This window comes from Melanaphis sacchari, unplaced genomic scaffold (genome assembly GCF_002803265.2).
Source record: "Melanaphis sacchari strain LSU unplaced genomic scaffold, SCAv2.0 Contig146_pilon_pilon, whole genome shotgun sequence".
NCBI lineage: Eukaryota > Metazoa > Arthropoda > Insecta > Hemiptera > Aphididae > Melanaphis > Melanaphis sacchari.
The window spans coordinates 28,387-50,555 of NW_020270633.1; the positions used below are offsets into that span (position 1 = coordinate 28,387).

At 29.9% G+C, this 22,169-nt stretch overlaps 1 protein-coding gene across 11 annotated transcripts in view; it reads right to left on the bottom strand.

Annotated features, from left to right (window-relative positions):
• Nucleotides 1-510: 510 nt before the first annotated feature.
• The window catches only part of LOC112591896 (potassium voltage-gated channel protein Shaker), a 178,978-nt gene continuing 157,319 nt past the window's right edge, over nucleotides 511-22,169 (bottom strand). For 5 of the 11 annotated variants that reach the window (XM_025335830.1, XM_025335832.1, XM_025335835.1 and 2 more), the window contains 5 exons: nucleotides 20,344-20,990; nucleotides 10,657-10,786; nucleotides 4,522-4,712; nucleotides 2,183-2,404; nucleotides 511-766 (listed from right to left, as the gene is read on the bottom strand). In XM_025335830.1, coding sequence (XP_025191615.1) covers nucleotides 2,190-2,404; nucleotides 4,522-4,712; nucleotides 10,657-10,786; nucleotides 20,344-20,990 — 1,183 coding nt within the window. In that variant the 3' untranslated portion in view covers nucleotides 511-766; nucleotides 2,183-2,189. Of the gene's footprint in view, nucleotides 767-2,182; nucleotides 2,405-4,521; nucleotides 4,713-10,618; nucleotides 10,787-11,615; nucleotides 11,746-20,343; nucleotides 20,991-22,169 lie in introns of those variants that run through there. The other 6 variants (XM_025335831.1, XR_003114532.1, XM_025335837.1 and 3 more) reach the window with 6 other exon arrangements.

Sequence of the window (22,169 nt, forward strand, 5' to 3'; positions counted from 1 at the left end):
GTGACGTACTACTTTAAAATTAATACAAAATCGAAAAGAGTTATAATAAATATAATGTGACATCGTTATTATTATTATTATTATTATTGTTATTACTCTAACGCGGAAGACTCGCGACTAATAATTTATTATATAGATAATAGACACTACAGGCGATCAAAAATATCATAATAAGACTGTTGCAAGAATTCATAAACGGTACAGATTTTACATTATAAAAAAAGGAAAAAATCGTATTAAAAAATTGTAATAGCTTTCGCATCTCCAACGCGTTATATTTTCATATAGTTTTCATATCTGTATCGGCGGTGGCTTATAAGATAAAAAATAAATAAATAAAATACGTATTAGAAATATTATTATTTTTTTTTTTTTAATCCAGTCAAATAAGGCTTATCGGTATATAGGTATAGTATATATATGTATAATAATATATAGTATTAAAACCCGTACAATTTTAGATAAAACAATTTGAGACAATCCGTTTACTATATTTTTATTCCTCACGGCTTTGGATAATAATAATTGTGGTATTATGCATTATATAATATTATTATGTTGGCTCAATATGTTATTAGAAAATTATCCCTTCAAAAGAGTGAGATTCTGAGTACAATTTTTATTATCGTTATTAATATTCGCTTAAAAAAATATTATAAATAAACTTGTCGGAGGTAACTTAACGAAGGAAACATCTTAGCTATCACAGCACAGCACCTTAAAGGCGTTTGGAGACCTGGACGGCCGCCGGATTGCAATTTGAATACTAGAATTATAAACAACACATCAGTATAAGTTAAATCATCATCTTAATATTATACAATACTCGTTATCAATAAACAAATACAAATATTTATTCTTATAAAACAGATAAGTAACTATTAATAAAGTTATTCACAAGCCATTTTTTTTTTTTTTTGGTTTATAGTTACGAATCCATAATCGAATGGCATCTCGAACATGTTAATATGCCATAGAAGAGCATGATTGAAGAGAATAAAATATATTGATAAATCATCATACAATTTCTAAACAACTGACTTTATCTTTAAAATTAAAATATTGAATATATCATAATATTATTAACTATAGTTAATAATTAAATATAAATTATTATTTGTTGTGGATAAGTCACTTAAATATGAAACAAAGGTAATAAAAATATAAGTTTTAAAATATCGATTGTTATATTTTGTTTTCTCACACATAAATAAAATGAATTACGTTTTGTAGGTACGTATAAGCACTTTGTTTAAAAGATTGCACGTGTAAGTTGACATTTATAGATACTATTGTTCCTTATTTATAGTTTAATAATGTATTTAATTTGGAGTACTTTGAATAGTTTGAACACGATATACGCGTTATCTTTTATAAAATACGAATAATTACAAGCAACAGAAAATCGTACATTTTAGTTTTTACACGCAATCACGATTATAGCTAATAGGTATTTTAAAAAATACGAATTTTTCAGTCTAAAATGTTTTGGTACGTTCCTGTGGTGTTTTTAAATTCCAATTTATGTTTTTTTTTTTATTTTGACTGGTGTTTAAAAACTAATGAACAAATATTTATTAATTTAAATTATATCTATAAATTTCCGGTGATGCAAAAGTTTTAATTGGTTTCTAAAACAAAAGTTACCAAGTCGTTGAATACAACTTTTAGATATGGCTGGTACCGATACGGAAATTACTCGATTGGCGTGCTTCACGTTAGCTCATAGAAGTATAATATAGAATATTGTGGCAATAAAATTTAGGATATTTTAATATTGTAACAATAAATGCATTATGGGGTGTATTCGATAAAAATAAATGGAGTTTGAAATATTTTCAAATGACTTAACAATAAAAAGGTTCCTGAGTAAATAATATATTATTATTATTATTCAATACTACACATCGTGATTTACGAAAATTTGGAATTTCAATGTTTAACGAGTTTACAATGAATGTAATTACGTTTTTATGTAATTTACGTGTATAAAAACGGGCATATCTGCTTAAATCGTAGGTATTGCGAAATAGTAAAGATTGATAGATCCTGACTAGGTTTTCCAAAAATTGATCGAAATTGATAGTGATCTCAAAAATGTGGGACGTTTTAAAATCTATGAAAACGTAATATACGCCATACGGTTCAGTGCTATAGTAGATTATCACTGTTAATACCGCACCTGCTAGTCAGACGTCAGTTTCGACACTGAACCTTTTGATGCTGTTGTTGTTGAGCCTGACCACGGTGGCACAGCTGTTGAACTTTTTTGGTTGCTGCGGCGGCGGCAACGACAGAGGCGGTTCGTCCAGCTCCGCGTCCAGCAGACAATTGTCGGCCGACTCCAAATCCATCAGGTCCGACGTCGAGTCACCGCCCGAAGGATATTTCACCATGTGTTGACCTGTGGTGGACGCGAAACGCAAACGTTATATACAAGAGGAATAACAACAATGGACAAAAAATGGCCATTAAAACCCTGGTGCACATAACATTTGCATAATATAATAATATAATAAATTATAAAAGAGTAAATTATAATCAATTTTTTTTTTTTTTTATCGTTTCTGTCAGCGGAGTGTTTGAAAATCGGACGAAAGATCTCTGAAATTTTAAAAATTTCCTGCAACTCCCATACATGTATATTATATTCACTACAGATTAGGGTGACCCGTTTCTGTCCAACTTCGCGAACAGTTCAACTATTAATTTGTTTTTGATTCATGATGAGAAAAGTTTATTTCAAATTTTCTATAGTGAACACTATGGTCACTCAGGTATCGAATATCATGAAACATATATTATATAATATCATATACCTACTCCGACAAAAAAGTGTTCTGAAATAATAATAAAGACATTTTAAAGTTATGATATTACATAATAATGAGAGTTGATACAATCAATTCCTATTTTATTTTTTTTTTTCAGACAGGAGAAAATTGTATGGCAATATATACTTTATACAGTGGCTATTATTATTCAGTTCACCCTACTCTAGGCTTAATTATATACTTAAATATCGGATTTGATATTCAATTGACTTGCTAGGTTAGGCTAATCAAAATAGCACGATTTAAAACAAAAAATCACTATGATAAAAATAAAAAAATAACTGATTTTTATTGCAAAAACGTAGGGTTACAATTATTAGCATAGAACTTCAAAAATTCCCATGAACCCAAGTATATACATACATAATAAGAAAACATAAATAAAAAAATAACAATAAACAAAATTTGATAGAGAAAACTGTATAGTGTATGGGTACATGGTGAGTTAAACGGTCTGCTATAATAATGACCATATTCACGACGATGACAACAATAGTAGTAATAATAAATCTAATGATTGCAGGTAATAAATAATGAGTAAACATACAGTGTGTAAATGTAATACGTGTATAATATATTTATACGTATTATATTATATACACACCAGTAGTCTTCAACCATTTTTTGACTCGCGACTGATTTGTTCATTTATAATTTGTCTTGCGACCAATATTCGGAGGCACTGATACATACTATACGTGTAAACTGATATACTGATTATAAATACTATATAGCTACCCATCTCTGTTGAATTAATTTTAGTTTTTATCTTTTTTTAATTATTTTTAAACGATAAATGTTGTTGCATTGAACTATATTATTATGTTAAAGTTAAACAAACATATTTTAGGTTAAATTAAAAGTTTTAAATTTATAAAACTAGGGTTACCAAACATGACATCTAAAAATGGTGCCGTGTATTTTAATTAAAAGTAAAATCACTCTTTTAGTCACTAAAAATAATAATAATAATATTTTAATATATGTATAATTTCTACTGAAATGAACTTATAACATTTTTATTTATTGTTAAAATAGTTAATGTTATTTATTTTTTTTTTATATTTTTTTTTTTTTTACTATAAATTATAAACATATAAAAGGTTCATTTTATCTCATGGACAAAGAAACACACCATGACCACACAAGTGAAAAGGTTAAATGGTATACAAAATCTAGATGTTTGAAAATATGGTTTTTATAAGTAAACTTAATTATTCCAAAAATTAGATTTTGAATAAATCATTATCAAAATGAGGGTGAGCATGTTTAAAAATATATTTTTATTAATTACTGAAATAAGAATTCGTTTGACAAGAATTATAAATTAAAATGCACTTGAATAAATAAAAAAAGTCACATCGTTAAGCCGTACAATTAATATTCAAGTCGTTTTATTTAATTTATTCTTTTTTTTTAAGCAGCGTAACTTCTTCATACTATAATATAATATTTGTATCTTTAAATTTCTTTTTATCCTATCACGAGTTACTGGCTGAAGACTATCACTGTACGTTCTGTACTTATAAACAAAACGTGGACTGTATATATAATAATATTTATATATAGAATCAGTGGATATAATATGTGTGCGTATAATATTATATCGTTCGCGAACGTCGATCGCGCCGCGACTCAGGTGGAAGCGACGGCATGTCGATTGACAGCTCTCGCCTCAGATACCCACCTAAAGTACCGGGAAGATAAGGGCAGCTAGTGACGTGGTTGAAGTTCTGCGATTGCATGTCTTCTTGGTCAGTCTCTCTGTGATAGAAATAGTTGAAGTTGGACACGATGACGGGCACGGGCAGAGCGATTGTGAGCACACCGGCAATCGCGCACAGTGAACCGACAATTTTCCCCCACACGCCCACTGGTCTGAAACACATTCGAATATGTCACATGTCGACGTGTTCCGGTGAGCGTACAACAATATAATAATATTACAATATACAGTATAGTGGAGGATTGCGTGGCGGTGGTTTTTTTTTATGGATGTTTTTTGTACAATCAATTTTATCATTTCTATTAATAATAAAATATGTAAATTAGAAAAAAATAACAAACGGAAAACGAACAAAAACGTATAAAAACGCAGGTGTAAACACTAAAAAAAATTTCCAAAATATCTAAATCGTATGTATGTTATTATATATTTATATACAATATGCATACGAATTAACATGCTTTTTTTATGAAACACACGCATAATATGAAATATATATAATATTGCGTAATATTTGTCTGTGTAATTTACTGAACAGTAAACGTATACGCATAAACACGTGAATATTTGAGGTGGTCCATTTAACTGGTGGACATGCTTGGATAAGCGGATTGAAATAGCGAAGGGCATCTACTATCTACCCCATGAAAGGTTTGGTTCACAATACGTCGATCGTCAATCTGCGTTAATGCTCATCATTAATAAAAATAAAAATTAAAAATTCCCGGTATTAATATATCAAAATAATAATTTATAAATAAATAAAATGTTTAAAAAAGTATACAGCTGCTTTCTGTTATGTAATAAAACGACAGACTGTTAAATATTATATATTTATATGTTCATTTTTCAAAATGTTTCTGTTTAAAGTAATATTTTTTTGTTGTAATAATGCAAAAACTACTAAAGAATAAGATTAGTGTTGATATTCGAAAGTTTATATTTTGAGTTAGTAATTTGACGAGTGATTGATATAAGAGAATATAATAATGGCATTATGATTTCCGAAAAAACGTCTCACCAATTTCTGGATCACCTGATAAATGTATAATATATTATGTGTATGCGTATAGGCATCGATCAATAAAATTCTTTGGTTTTGTTTAGAATACATGATCATATTAATGTACTTGAAAGTATGTTATATTCGTATGGACAAATGAAAACGTAAAACCAAAACAACAAAAAGTCATTACAATGATATACACGCTTCGTTGAATTTATTATTTATTTTTCAAACATGATATAATACAGGACGATTCTATGATTGCAGACCACTCCAGGACGTTCCTTGATTAGGTAACTTAACTTAACTCTCTAGATTGGATTAGGTTAAAATGTATAATTTCAGTTGTTTTAATTATTTTTGGATGTGATTTCGCATTTATCTAAGCAGTTCATCGAAATGCGAACTACAAGAAAATTATTTTGAAAGTAAAATATTATAATTAAATATATATATATATATATATATAGAGAGAGAGAGAGATACTAAGTGAATATTTTATCGAACACGCATTATACTAAAATCTACTAAGATTAAAAAAAAAAAACAATATTTTTTACATAATTTCTAGTCGAAATAAAATCACATTAAAAAAAAAATTATTCATTTTAATATTTTTTATTACTATAATTTTTAATTTTTTTAATATTTTGAAAACAACATACATTTATAATTTCAATTTCATATTCTGAAGCAGAATATTTTTTGAAGTATTTTGATACAAATTTGGACGAGTATTTTATAAGTTTTAACTTATAAATATGTATAAGTGAACGGAATAGTAATAATACATTTTGTGAGGTATATCTCTCCACTTTATCAATCAAAATTTTAAATATTTATACACATAAACTTCACGTTCAAATTTCGATTATTATGTATTGAAATACTCTAAAAAATATTCTGGATTAGAATATTAAATTAAAAATGTCTGTTGTTATTCTAAAATAAAACTTTAAACATAATAATAAAAAAATTAAAAATATTACCGCTTAAAATAAAATTAGTTTTATTTAGACATTTTGTATATATAAAAAAAAAATATTTTCAAAAAAATTAAAAAATTTCGGATAAATGAATATTATTCGATAAAATAATTGCTCTGTACATTTTTATAACAATTAATATTAATTTTTTTTTTAACTTTAAATATTTGTTTCCACAATCTGTTACGTTTTAAACAATAAGTGCAAGTGATATAAGATATAAGATTTTATGGCTAGAATGACAAAATAAAGAAACCTTTCAGTGAAAGCACTTTTACAGTTAGTTAATTACAACTATAATAATTATTAGAATGTATTTACAATGTTTGGGTATTAAATTTTAGGTCAGGTCATAACACAACCATCTTTTTAATCTTTTTTGGTGATTACCGGGAATGTTTGATAACGTAAGACTTTTTATTAAGGGATTTGCATGGTTTTATAGATTTAAGTTAAGTAATTTGTAAAAAGTGTTTGCAACATCTTAGATAGAGGAGATGACAAGATCATTTGTGAGGACTGGCTTAAAACATAAAAAGATATATTGGTTATAGCATGGAGGGTTTTTTTGGATTAGAAACACTATATACGGTTTATGTACGAGATTTTTACAGGGCCCCTAGTTATACACCATACGTCCATATTGGCTTATGGAATAGTTTATATATTAGTATTTTAATTGGCAGTTTGATATAATTAGAAGTTAGGATAGAGCAAAAAAGACGAAATCGATCATTTATGGATAGGATTTTGTTGCGTAAGTGCATGTGGCTACTAGGTTGATGTTCTAGATAGAAAATGTTTTATGTAGTTAGTAATGTCTGTTTGTTAAGGATGATTGGAAGATATTTTCCCTTCTTAAGAGTGTATGGATTTGGTTTCGTTTATTTTTACACCCCATTCCTTGTACCTACTATTTTTCAAGGAGGAGAAGGTGATCTTGGATGTGTGAGAAATCAACGATTGGGTCGAGATTGTTGGCTATTAAAGCTTTGTCGTCGGAAAAGTCACCAATTAAACTAATAGGCAGTGTGAATTGGTCGGAAATAAAATTGTTAAATAAAAGAGAAGCAGTTACGGTACCTTGAGAATCCCTTGCTTTGATTGGTTTTGGTAAAGAAATGGATGAGCCTCTATTGCAATGAGATGAACTAGTATTTTAGATATCATTTAAATATGAAATAGATGGGCGATAGGGGAAGTTTTAATGCCAAACACGATCGAACGCCTGAGAGACGTTTAAGAAGTTACCAGTGTAATACTGTTTTTCTTCTAGAAAGAAGAATATTTTATTTACTATGCGGCGAATTTGATTAATTGTAGAATGTCTACTACGAAAACTATATTAAAAGTCGGGTAAAACTTTTGTTTTTTTCAGCAATACTTAGAAGTCTTTTTAATAAGATTTTTTCAAGCATTTTTGATTATTGGGAGTAGAATTTTAGGTCTATAATTAGTGTGACAATCGAATACCTCTATAATTCAGGAAATTATATGTTAATTTAAGCATTGCGTTGAATATGCATGTCAAAATTATGATAACTTTCTTAGGGAGCTGATTTAGTAATTCTGTTGTTATTACTGTTGTCATAAATCTTAGCCTGAAGATTTTTTTCGGGAAAATTTAGATATTGTGTATTAATATAAAATTAGATTTATATGCCCTTTTTGTTTAATCTATTTTGATGTTTTATTTTTATTTTCTCAAAGAAAGTATTTTAAAATAAACAGGTACGATGCACATCCTTAAGCGTTTACACCTACTACTCTCAATTTATGCAACTAGTTAGATTGTGTAATTGAGGAATATTTAGTGGTCTGCAATAATCATATAATATACCTGTAATATACTATAAACATAAGCACGCCATGGGAATAATATTATGTGCCGTAAAATAATTCATCACGTGACAAGCGTTTGCACAATCGATACGAGAAAGCCAAAAACATAAACGGGTGTCCGAGCTCAGGAAAATGTTTGTAAGTATCATCTCGTGTTCCAGAATTTGTTACGATAAAAAAACGGATTGTCAAAAAAAAAACACACGCACACGCACACGCACACACCACTAGAATTGAATCCCTTGTGAGATTTTTATAAAACGATTTCATAGTAAAATCGTTTTTTTTTTTTTTTTAATTGCATAGTTAACATAAATGCATATAATATAAATATTATATATGTATATTAACTATGCAAATACGATGGTCGTATAATTAAACTTATCGTTATACTATTATAGTTGATTATATTATTTTAAATATAATGATAATATTTATAAACACATGCAATAATTATACTAAATATAATGTAAACGTCTACACCACGGTACATCAACAATACAAAGTTTAAAAGTAAAACATGCATACACAAACGACTACGAAAAAATGATGTATTCAGGCCAATAGATTAATTATTGTTAGTAGGTAAGTGTAATAATATATTTGTGGGTAATGAGTTTTGTTAAAACTGCAATATACAACTACAACACTGCACTTCGTGCTGCTAAAACTGTGTTATGTACTCGTATAACTTTGTATATGTAGTTATTGAGAATTGACTTATAGTCAAGTAATGATTTATATAATTAGTTTTGTCAAGGCTATTATATGTGTATATGGTAACTATATGTGTTAGTTAACTGCTGCTGTTATATACTGTCTATAAGTCTACCTATAACAGGTGATACCTCTAATTGACGGAAAAAAATAATAACAAAAATAGTAAAACGTAATATTGTGTACAAAGTATACAATATAATATGGTAAATAAAACAGTCTAAACACTCTCTAAATGTTTAAATGTATCATAAAATTCAGTAATTATTTTTAAGGAGCAAAAATACAACGGTAAAAACCAAAATAAAAAAATAAAAAATGATGTATATATATATTATGTATATAAAAAAAAAAAACAAACATTAAAATAATGTTTTAATTAAGTAGGTATTAATAGTAGCTGGTATTAATATTATCTAAATAATAATATTTTCTCTGATCTAGCTAAACTGAAATCCTCTATCGATGTACTATGAATCATCTAAAACGTTCTAAACGCGATGGGAAAACTGCAATCGAAACTATATTATGGCATAATATTATAAAATGTTTTATTATAGTTCACTAAAATATGATGTGCACACGGATGATGATGATGATGATGATGATGATGTTAATGACATTATTATACAGATTTGGGAATGTTGGCAAACCCTAATGGAGCGTACAGTGACAAGACGACTATAATTTGCAATAACAATATTGTTTAAGACGGACGTAGAATTTTATTGCTCTAACATATTCAGTAATTGATGAAATCGTTAAATAAAACAAATAATAATAATAATAATAATAATAATAATAAAAATTACGAGGAAACTAATTATTAATAAATTTTTCTAATTAACTATACATCAAATAATCAAACAAACAACGTATGTTATGTTTATAACATAATAATATTATGTGTTCGTGTACTTTATACATAGGTTACTTGGAAAGTTTTTAAAACATGTTTTAAGTGTATAAACGAATAACTGCAAATTGTGTAAAACATTATCGAATATTTTAGATGTCCTGTTTATTGCCTTACATACGTGATCGTAATTAAATTTAAAAAAAATAAATAAATGTCGTAAATGATAAATAAACACAAACATGTGATGGATTTAAGACTAAAGTATGACGTGTGTTTGCTGGTTATAAGAACATTATATATAATATTATTATAGTTATAACTAATTAGCTACGGCAGTTCGAAATTAGTGACAGCTTACACGATAATAATAATAATAATAATATATTAATGACAAGCTAACGATGTTAAAATTATAAAAATAAGTAATAATTAGTAAAAGATAAATGAACGAATAAAAATACGTTTACGAAAAACATAATGTAATAAAAATATGTCTAATGCGATTTTTATTGTTGTGTTATTATTGTTATTATTATTACTTTTTTTTTTTTGGTAATAAATCGCACTAAAATGTTAAAGAAAAAATAAAATGCAAATAACTATTAGTGAATAAAATTAAAAATATGGAAAAAAATAAATTTCAATAACTGTCTAATTTTGTCTTAATGAAATTGAGTACATCATACGTCATGTCACCATAGCCCACAGTCGTCATGGTAACAACAGCCCACCAGAATGCGTCCGGGATGGACTTGAAGAAGGAATTCTCTGAGCCGGCTTCGGCGAAGTACACCGCGCTCGAGAATAGCACCACACCTGAAATTCATTAGGACTGTGACTTATAAAAAAAAAAAAAAAAAATGATAATAATAATAATAATAAATAAATAAATAAATAATAATAATAATAATAATAATAGTAATAATGACGACGGTGAAAACGATAAAATAATAATAATAAATATATATGAAATAAAAATATATAAACAAAAAATGAATAAATCGCGATTCCGATCGGCGGCGTAGACAACGACGACGATCATATAATATGGAAGTCCCCCGTCACAATACCGAAACATTTTTCGCATACAAATATTTATAAAAACATTGTACATAATACATAACATATCATTTTATAATATTATGTAGAACCCCGTGATCACGATGATATATTATAAATACATATATATTCGTGAGTATTATATAAAGTTTACTCTATATTCAAGAGATATAGTGTTTTGAAACTTTTACTCGATCTTATTACATATATCTTTCTCATCGCCCTCCTTTTCGTCCAAAAAAATTGTTTTTTCTCTTGTCTTTTCTTTCTCTCTCTCTCTCTCTCTCTCTTTCTATCTATCTATCTCTTAGGTTAGGTTTTTCTCTCTATCAGCCTGTCTTGTACAGAATAGTAGTTCACCGTTATAGTGTTATCTGAGTGTTGTTGAGTATATGTGTCTGTGTGTGTCACTAGTAAGTCATGCGTCGATGTTTATACAATAATAGGTCCAAAAAGGTGCGTCGTAAAATCGTAAATGTCAGTCGTGGCAGTAGTGTAATCATATTATTGGTATGCGTATATTTCGGTCGTGATGGTATATGGTTGGCGGGTGTCGTATTCCTGGCTGCTCGCAATTATAAGTTACCTCATATCACCGTATCCGACTGTCGTCATGGTGACCACGGCCCACCAGAACGCGTCCGGGATGGACTTGAAAAACGACTGATCGGAACCCGCCTCGGCGAAGTACACGGTGCTCGAGAACAGCACCACTCCTGGAAAACAACACGCTCAGAGACAAATGGTCGGCGGCCCCCCTTTTTTTCAACACCACAATTATAATAATAATAAAAATAAAAACAAAAATAAAGAAAAACCCCGAAATGATATAAATAGTATGCACGGCGATTGCGCCACAAGAGTTCAGCGACTTAAATCGCGCCGCGCCGCAACATCCACTTACCCACCAAGCACTGCAGTAGTGTTTGACGCTTGCTTTATATTTGGTTAGGTTTTTTTTTTCGTTCGAAATTGCTAATTTCCGTTTATTTTTATACCGAAATCGACTTGAGTGGTGTACCGAAGTGAGAGAGTGAACGGCCAGATCTCCTGAGACCGAATAATACTTAACGACACGACGCGACTTTCTCTCTTTGTAAACCCGGCTGTTTCGAATCAAGGACATTTTTTTCTTTTCATCCCATTTCAGCGTAATTAATTGTTGTAAACGAATTCGGAATCTAACGCCATACTTTATGTTTATCCGATGAATTCAGTGAATTATATTCTGATCATGCTGTTTCTCTGCACTACAGTGCATCTGGTGCGATGAAATACAAAATTTTTGTTTTTTACCGGACTCATCGGATTTGCATAGGACACAGTATTAATGTTTGAATGTAAGTAGAAACAATTCAGAAATTGTATTTCGTATTATCGATAAAAATAAAATTAGAGGCATGATTGATTCAATGTTGGAAATAATAATTTTAAGTATAATAATTATAATATGCTTATAATATGAAAAAAAATATTAATTTAATATACGCATAAACAGAAAAGTTGTAAAGACTAAAGAATCGAGTAAATGTGTGTGTAATCTAACTTTTTTTATCAGAATATAATATCTTACTATTTTCTTATTTTTTATTTGAAAATCAAAGTCATATTAATTTTTAAAAATTATGAATTTTTTTAACATTTAAAATTATTTTACTCCAAAGCATAATACATTTTTAAAATTTCAACTTTATTAATATTGGGTATAACTGGTGCAAGGAACGTATTAAATGTATATCTATGTAAAAAGTATTTGAAAATATATTTCATTGGTTTTTTTTTATGAATTAATTTAGCTTTATAATATTACTCTTATACCAGATACCCTTAAGTTACATTTATTTTATCATATCAAACAGTTTTTGGTCTTGTTTTTTATACGAAAAAAAAATAAATCATGTGGAGGAAAATATTGTCCATTTACCAACAGTTTCGTTTCCGACCGTCACACAAAAAACTGTATATCAATAATAACCTGAGTTACACAATAACTGTGATATTTTGTAAAATTCTACTTTTCAAGATATTAAGTATAGGCAACGTAAGTGCTAAAATATAAATATTGTAACGTTCACTGTGTACTCGAAATCTCACAGTGCGCAGCTGAAAGAGTTATATCATACGAATGAGTGTTATAATAGGCGAATAAAGCTTTAAATACGATATAACATTGTATTATAATAACTTCGCGAATCGATTTAAAAAATCACTATTTCGAGTGGAGTGTTTAGAAAAGACACAGTTTAAGCGTTTATTTATATATCTAGAGTTTTTTCCACCCTTCTTACCACGCCACCTCGGTAGACATAAATATATTACGTGTATTTCTATATACATATATAGATACACAGCTGACGAAGAACCTGTGTGTGCAGAGAAAAGTAGGCCGTTTTTCTTCAATGAGGTTATTCACAAAAACCCCGGATGAATGACGTCATTCGATCGCTATAGTCGGAGGCGGCGCGCGCGGTATCCATGACGACGGGGCCGGTCCGGGCGCGTGCAGCACCGACCCACAATAAACATATATTTATAATAACATATATATGGGCGAGCCTCGACCACCTGGTTAGGAAATGTTACAATAATATAGTTTGAATGAAAATACTTTAATGTTATCGCGAAAATTGCAGATAAATACGATAATATGCTTAAATATGTGCGTTATGCGGATCATTGGGGATAGGTGAAATCGGAAGCCACGTGTGTCGAATCTTCGGAAGCACTACTAAAACGATACATTAATTTAAACGAATTTCAGAGTGTTTGTCACCCTTGATCGTGCCGAATCCAAATGTTTTTCGTGCAGTAGTTAGCACCAGTCAAAGATATAGATCTTGAACAAATCGAAAGGATACTACCAGTAAATTCAGTAGTAAACAATAGAAAGAACCGAAAATATTAAAACAAAATGGTTACGATGGACATGGAAATGTCTAAAAATCCATTAATTAAACTGGTTCAATATAAAACCATTAAAACAAAAAAAATCGACGTCTAGAAATCGAAAATTACAATTCGCGTTCACAATACTACAGCACTGTAATCTCATTCGAAAAAAAAAAATTTATCGATTCATATATGATTTTTGACAAGGAACGTGTTTGTAAGCACTTTACGTTCCATCCAAATTGTACCAACGGACAAATGGCTCATCACCAATCACGCATCGTGATCAAATATGATATATTACAGTGCAATAATCGCATACGCATTTTCGCCACAAGTGCAACATAGAAAATCGGACATGATGGTAATAATAAACGGTTGTGAGTTCCGCTCCACTAAATCCGATTGGTGAAATTGATCGGCCGTCTGTGTGGTAAATCGTGTACGAAGTTTTGTCTTTGGTCGGTCCGACGGAAAATGCGAGAGTTAGGGTCTGTCGAAACGGTTTTCCGTCGATTTGTCATGATAAATTCCCCTCGCGATCGTTTAACCAACAACTGTTGAATAATTATTAATTTATCGTACAAAATATATACTATACATTCACACCAGATATAAAACAATAAATATGACTGTCTCGCAAAAACTTTTATACGGCAAGTGATGATTGGATTTTTTACTGTTTATTTTTTTTTCCTAACCCTATCTAAACTACGTGAATTATATAAAAATAAAAAGTTTTATAAACTAGAAATATATTTTATTTTGTGATTTATGCTAGAAATTATATGTTTATTATGTTTTTTTTTCAAAAATATTTTATTTAAAAATTACTGTTTTGTAATTATTATATAAAAAAAAACCTATGTTTAAATATATAAAATATATATTGTACATATTTTATCCATATTATATTTTATTTTCGAGAACCTTACGCAAAAACATCATCTTATTGCGTGATGAAGACAGCTACATACGAATGTGTTTTTGAGCTTTAGTGTGTATGATCCTCTATGTGTATTTGCGAGAGTTTTTTTTTCGTTGCACGCAGAAAAAGTTAAAATCAATAACAGCGGACTAAGAATGTAATGCGCGCGGTGAATGAAGACCACAATATACAGTTGCGCGCGACATGTTGTAGCTTTTATGCGACGATCTAATTGGGTGAAAACAAACACTCCAGGGATATGGTGTGAATTTTAATCCAACTTTTGTGAGTCAAGCGCCTTTATTTTACTGGAAATTGGATACCAGTGCTCAACACCCCTTTTTCAAAAAAAAAAAAAACAACCTGACCGACTATTCTTATAGCTGAGACTATAGGAACTAAGGAATCACGTCACAATATAAACTTTGTATGTGCATAAAATCCATTTTGTGAGGTTTTTGTGCGTCATAAGTCCCTACAATCAGATGACAGGAATTTAAAACATTTTGGTTTTTATTATATAATGTTATGACTTTACGGGGTATTGAAAATTCATTCGGGAAGATAGACCTCATGTTTTCTCTTGGACGATTTTCAAATGAATAATACGATCGTCCGTGTGAATTAAAATCATCGGAGTACTAATTGCTACAAGTACACTAAGTACAGAAGTTGATAATAAAAAGTAGTTATCAATCAAATTACTTTAATCTATATTGACTTAAAGTATAATCAATCTTCTATAAAATGGGTTCACCGAGATCGGCGAGACAAAAAAAAAAAAAAATCTACAATGAACTACAGAAATATGAAGTCTACTAAAATAAGTCTACATAGAAATTTGATCTAGGTTAGAACATCAAAGGTTATGTATTTCTAGATCTAGGTTTATTTTAAAAATCTAATTCGGTTATTCATCCAATTATACAGAGACATATAATTTTAGTTTATAACTATAAGTCCATATTATAGTTAACTAGATGGATAGAGATTTGGTAGTGATATTTTAGATATAAGATTTGTAATCTATAGGACGTTGGTCTGTCTTAAAAGCTTTACTATCATTGTAACATTGTAATATTATAATTTATAATAACTAATTAATTATTCAGTTTTCTATTCTATGCCCGTGAGATGTGCTTCACATCGTGTGATTTGAAAAGATTCGAATGTATGTGGTTTAAAATAATGAAGAGACGATATTGTATTGATTAAAATAAATTGTTGAAACAGTATTGACTAAAATTTGACGTTGTTTTGTTCCATATTTTTTAAACAAACATTTTTGGCTTTATCAAAACAAAATTTTCTAATAATGAGAAAAAGTAATAATGTAATATTTTAACAAAGTCAATCGCCACGGTTATTAAGTTATGATTTTTATGGACATTATTAAACTCGTGTATGTTGTCAGAATCTAGATATAACTAATCGCTCGTGAACAGGTTAGCGTCTGTACTAGTTCATGGTATGACTGTAGGCAAAACTGTTAAAGAAAAAATAAATCCGTTCAGGGTATATATTATAAATTATACTGTGAAGTATTATCTATTAACCGTAAAGCGAAAAAATATTCTAAATGGAGGGAGGGAGATAAAGTCCCCGTTAGCTTTCAGCTCCGGATCTGCGTCTGTTAAACAGACAAATATATTATTACATTATATTATATAAAAATATGGACTTAAAATGCGACGATGGTATATTATGCATTGTATGATGTATATTATTATGCTTCATATTTACGCATATTAAAGAACCACGTATATATTATGTTGTATATGAGATTATACAGAGAAAAATGAAAAAAGGAGTAGGCATCTGGCATTAATCAGCAAAACAATTATTATTATATGTACTTAGAAATCTGGAATATTGTCGAAAATATAATATAATATAATATAATATTGTGACAAGACGAACTATTTAGGTAGTTTTCGTGCGCCGGTCATCGTGAAAAACACCATTGTAAGAATAGGTAATCACCCTACGCATATCTATTATTATAGAATTTTACACTAAACAAATTGCTACTCACGCATATTACACATACATTCTATTATTGATACGCAAGGGTAACTATTTTATTGTGAACTAGATGATATTATTATTATCATGGGATGACACGAGGTCGTAATATTTTAACATTTTCTTTGATTATTATATGGGTATCAGTATTGGCCATTAAAATCAGTATGACTATTCAAAGATATTATCTAGTTTACGATAAAATAGACATTTGACTCTTGCATAATATTTGTTGGAATATTTCTGCGCGACTCGAGCTCTACATATCTATACTTACTATTTATATTATATAATATAATATGATAAATAAAGTATTTGGTAAGTACTTAGGTGTTTAGTAAAATAAGTTACTCGTGTAGTCACTTTACACAATTATAATTTAATTAAACTTTTTATGATATATAAAAACTAATTCATTTTCAGCTTAGAAAATTACGCATGTGTACAGTACTTCATTAAACAATTTTCGCGTCGCATAAAGTAGAAATGAATTTAATATTTATCGATTTTAAGCTTTAAACTCCTATTTTCTTTAAATATTGCTGAAATTTAATAACTTAAAGATCATAAAAATCATTATCTGATTATCGAATGAACAAAATGTATAATATTATACATATATTTATATATATTATGTTAACAGACTCGTTTATAGTCACATTACAGAAATACTTTTAAAAATCAAAATATCATTGTACGACAATGTAGACATGATGAAACGAATTTAGTAAACAGAATATTATACATAGATAAACATCATAAAATTGTACAAAATAAGTTATCTTGTTACTTTGTACTAACGTATTTAATTATATTAATTTGCTATTTTTTGTGCATGAGTAACTTATATAACTGTGATTTGATTAATTTTTTATTTTATAACGAGTAACTTTATAACGATATGTTTAAGCCAATACTATAAGTATGTATTGATATATATATATTATTAAAAATAAGATTATAGTTACGAATCTATACTCTATTTTTTTAAATCGTTGTAATTTGATAGAGAAATATGATTATTTAGTATGTTGTCTGTTATATAGACTCAGGCAAATCAGACTTTCTATTACGTATACAATATTAATTATTTCTGTAGACTAGCAATCCAAAAATCGAGAAAACCATCGAAAATTTAGACTAAAGATCGATGAACGATTTAATTTTTCTTCACTAGATAGAGCACAGGGAAAATTATGCTAACTCGATTGCACTCAGTTTACGAGTTATTTTCGTAATGTACTTACATTTTTATCACATGACGGTGGTATCAAAAAATGTCAAAGACAATTTTTTTTTTTTTAACGCATACGCCCCAATAAAATCCATGGCTTGATTTGGCTGTCGATCTTCTGGAAATCGGAAAGACGCAAAACAATTGAATATCTCAGGTTTGAGCAGTAAGTGGTTCATAGAACGGTGCTGATATCGGTATACAATACAGCACACAATAAGATATAACGAGCAGCGCTAACGAATAATACAGGGGATAATAATTTTGAACCTCAATCGCGTTTGAATAAATAATAACAAGACAAGTAATGATCTAACGAGAATTCCGATGAAACTTTCTCAATATACTATTCTATATTTGGCTCCACGTCGATTGGGGTAATGAGAAAGGGCTTGCAAAGACTATACTGTCGGAGTTAATACGCATACAAAGGGATGAATTTCTATTTAAATTTTTCCAAACGCCATATCGACAAACCGTATGGAGGAAAGTTTCGATAATAGACTACTAGCTTGCTGCGTAATATACCCACGTCGAGTATATATAATATTTTATGCGTTATTAAAAACAGAAACTTTACAATCAATGATGTGATATATTATATAGTCCTAAAATTTGATAAAAACCATTGGAAATTTTCGGAAAGAATCTAATTTTCGAGCACGATGGTCGATTATTAAATTATGTGGTACCGATAAAATGAGCGATTGACCGGAAAAATGTGATTTTATAATAACTGTGAGTCCACTAAATGTTACGTCTATCATTTGAAAGGTACTATTGAATTAAAATCGTAAATAGTGAACATATATGTACATATATTGTACACTAAGTCAAAATTTAAATCACAATGGAAAATTTGTAGATTCAAATACTCTTATAACTATATGTAAACAATACTGAAAATCAGTAAAAACTGCTATAGAATATTGTAAGAATATGGTTAGATCTTTTAAGAAAATTTTCGAAATGGCCCGCGTTCCAAAAAAATTACAACACAATAACATGTGTAATAAAACGCTTGTACTTCGAATATTCGGATAAATTAAAAGTATTATATTATATTGTGCAGGATAGTTGTGTCATCGCGTATAAACAAAAACTACCGGGTACAAGAGAGAGAAAGAAAATGACGTCACGTGAAAAATTCATCGCTCTTGTCGGGCTAGTGGTGAGGCGCTTGATTGTCAGTGGGTGAGAGTTGCCCGGGGTCGGAAAATCTAATCAAAACCGGACTTGGTAACGGACGGAGAGTTGAGCGGTGGATGCGATACAGTGTGTATATATACATGAATACGAAAGAACGGAGAAAAGGACGCATACAAACACTGATCGAGTGAGTGAGAGAGAATAACAAAAAAAAGGTTTAACCAGGTAGACGAGGTGTGTACGGCCCGGCGAGAGGCGTTTTCTATCTCTCTCTCACTCTCTCTCACTCTTTATATATATAAGCACAGTCTCTCTACAATTACGGAGGAGCTCGGGTCGGCATCAATCGATAAAATGACACGTTGGAATGTTACGTTTATTTTCGTTTTGCCCCGTCGCCAACGTTATATATATATGTATATATATATTATATATACGTATATTATATTATATATAAACAAACACTTTAACTGCCGCCACCGCCAACAGAAATTGTTTACGCGCGACCACTCTAATTTTCAGCATCATAAACAGCGTTTCCCGATCACTGATTTTTGTCTGCACCCACCACGACAATACGGGAATGGGAAAGGAAAGATGCGTAAATCGAATTACTTTGCGGCGAACCTATCTCTCCGATATAAACTGCTAATGACCCGTGTATTGTATACGATTTGCTGTCACTGTTAGAGTGCAACTGACGTAATAAAAGATAATCGAGGATAGGATAAGATCCAATCCGTCATCATGAAGGACCGATGATACGCGATGACTTCCGTAAGTCATATTTTTATATCTATATAATCATCGTTTTCGTTGGTACCACGAAAAATTTCGGAACACACGCAATATTTCAAGTTTTCTTTCGTCTTTGCTTCGGACCGCATAGTAAACCAGTCTGGTTTATTTCTACCAGCACCGAATTATTTATCATAAAAACGCGATTTTATATACGTCGCGGTACAACGAAATTAAACGCAAGTATCTTCGTAGTCAACCACGCGGGGTATCAATAAACGATGACAATAGCAATAATAAGATACGTAGTACAGGCGGACGCGGGCGCGGTTCGTCGTTGAAAAATCTTACCGATAAATAAGAAAAATATGAGCAGTCCCAGTTCTCGCATGGAGGCTTTTAGGGTGCGCCCGAGAATTTGCAATCCCTTGGAATGTCGGGATAGTTTGAATATCCTGAAAACCCTCACGAGCCGGATGACCCTGAGTATGGCCAATGACATGGCCTGGTTGGTGCTCTTGTCCTGCGGGTTCTGCGGCGCTTTTGGCAGGTTCATCGTGGGGTCCTCCTCCTCTGCAATCACCGTGGCCAATGTGATGAAGTACGGTATTATAGCGATTATGTCGATCGTGTTCATCACGTCTTTGAAGAAGTGCAACTTATTAGGGCAGGCGAGAAAGCGGACGGACAGCTCGAACGTGAACCACACGATGCATATGGTCTCAATTAAAAAGAACGGATCGGTGATGTCAGGCACCTCGTCCTCCTCAATTTTTGTACCATTAGTCGTCGTGTTGAACACCTTGTAGTGTTTGAACTCTGGCAATGTTTCTAGACAGAATATCACGATGGACAGTAATATGACGAATACGGATATGATGGCCACCACTCGAGCGGCTTGGGAGCTTTCCGGGTACTCGAATAATAGCCACACCTTCCGTTGGAACTCGGGTTTTGGCAGTGGTTTCTCTTCTTCTTTTATAAAACCTTCTTCTTCCCTGAAAACGAAAAAATGGTAAAGCAAAAACCGCAGTAGAGATTGCATAACATTAAAATTTAATATAATGATAATAATAATAGCTAACTATAATTAACCTAATCATAAATTTCGTCAAATTTTATTTTATCATCAATATACAAAACAAATGCGAAATTGTTTAATCAAAAGGATATAAGCCTCTTAAGTCCTTTATAAGCTGTTAATTAAAGATGTTTTATAAGTAAATATCAAATATAGATTAAATAAATATGTACTATTAAAACGCCGGAAAAAATTATATATACATTATTAATTAGTAAATATTATTACATTTATTCAAAAATCGTTCACTTTAATCAATGTATACATTTATTTTAAGAAATAAATTAAATAAAGTTGTTTTCTTTTATATGGTAGGAATTTTCAATAATTTCAATAATGTAACTGTGATTTTATCTTATTATTAAATTATTAAATTATACTAAGGTACCTATTTCGTGTATTTCAATAAGAACAATTCAATTTTATAAATTTTTACGCGTCGAAAAGTTCAAAAGGTATAATGTTTGATTCGTATGACGTAAACATTATTATTTGTTACCTGAAAACATTTTTGTTTTTTTTTTTCGACATAAAATGTAGAAATTATATTATATAAATAATAAAAATAAATGAATAACTGAAAAATCAATACATTGTCATTCTATCAAAAAGGCCCCATTATATTACATAATTTCTGTTATTATTGATTTATGGAAAAAAGGAAGTAAAAAATATCTTAGATACGTATTTGAATAAAAAAAATGAACACCCTACCAAACATATATCTAGGAAGTCATGTAGCAACTGTTTCAATTCCATTTCAAATAAGATTTTTCATTGGTGAACAACACACAGACACACAGACACATAGACACAGAGATACAGACACACAGACTCTCTCACACACACACAGATACAGCCACAGATACAGACACAAACACACACACACATACATGACATTATATGTGGTGCTTTGCTTGAAGTACTTTATTATGTAGCTCCAAAAAAGGAAATTGCGTCAAATAGTATTGGTTTAATGCATTTTTCATGAGTTAACTTAAATAATATATGACTATTTATATTCGAGAATAATAACGCACCATACGATTTATGATCCGAGTAGGATAGGGTGCAGCGTAATGGACTCCCATATTTC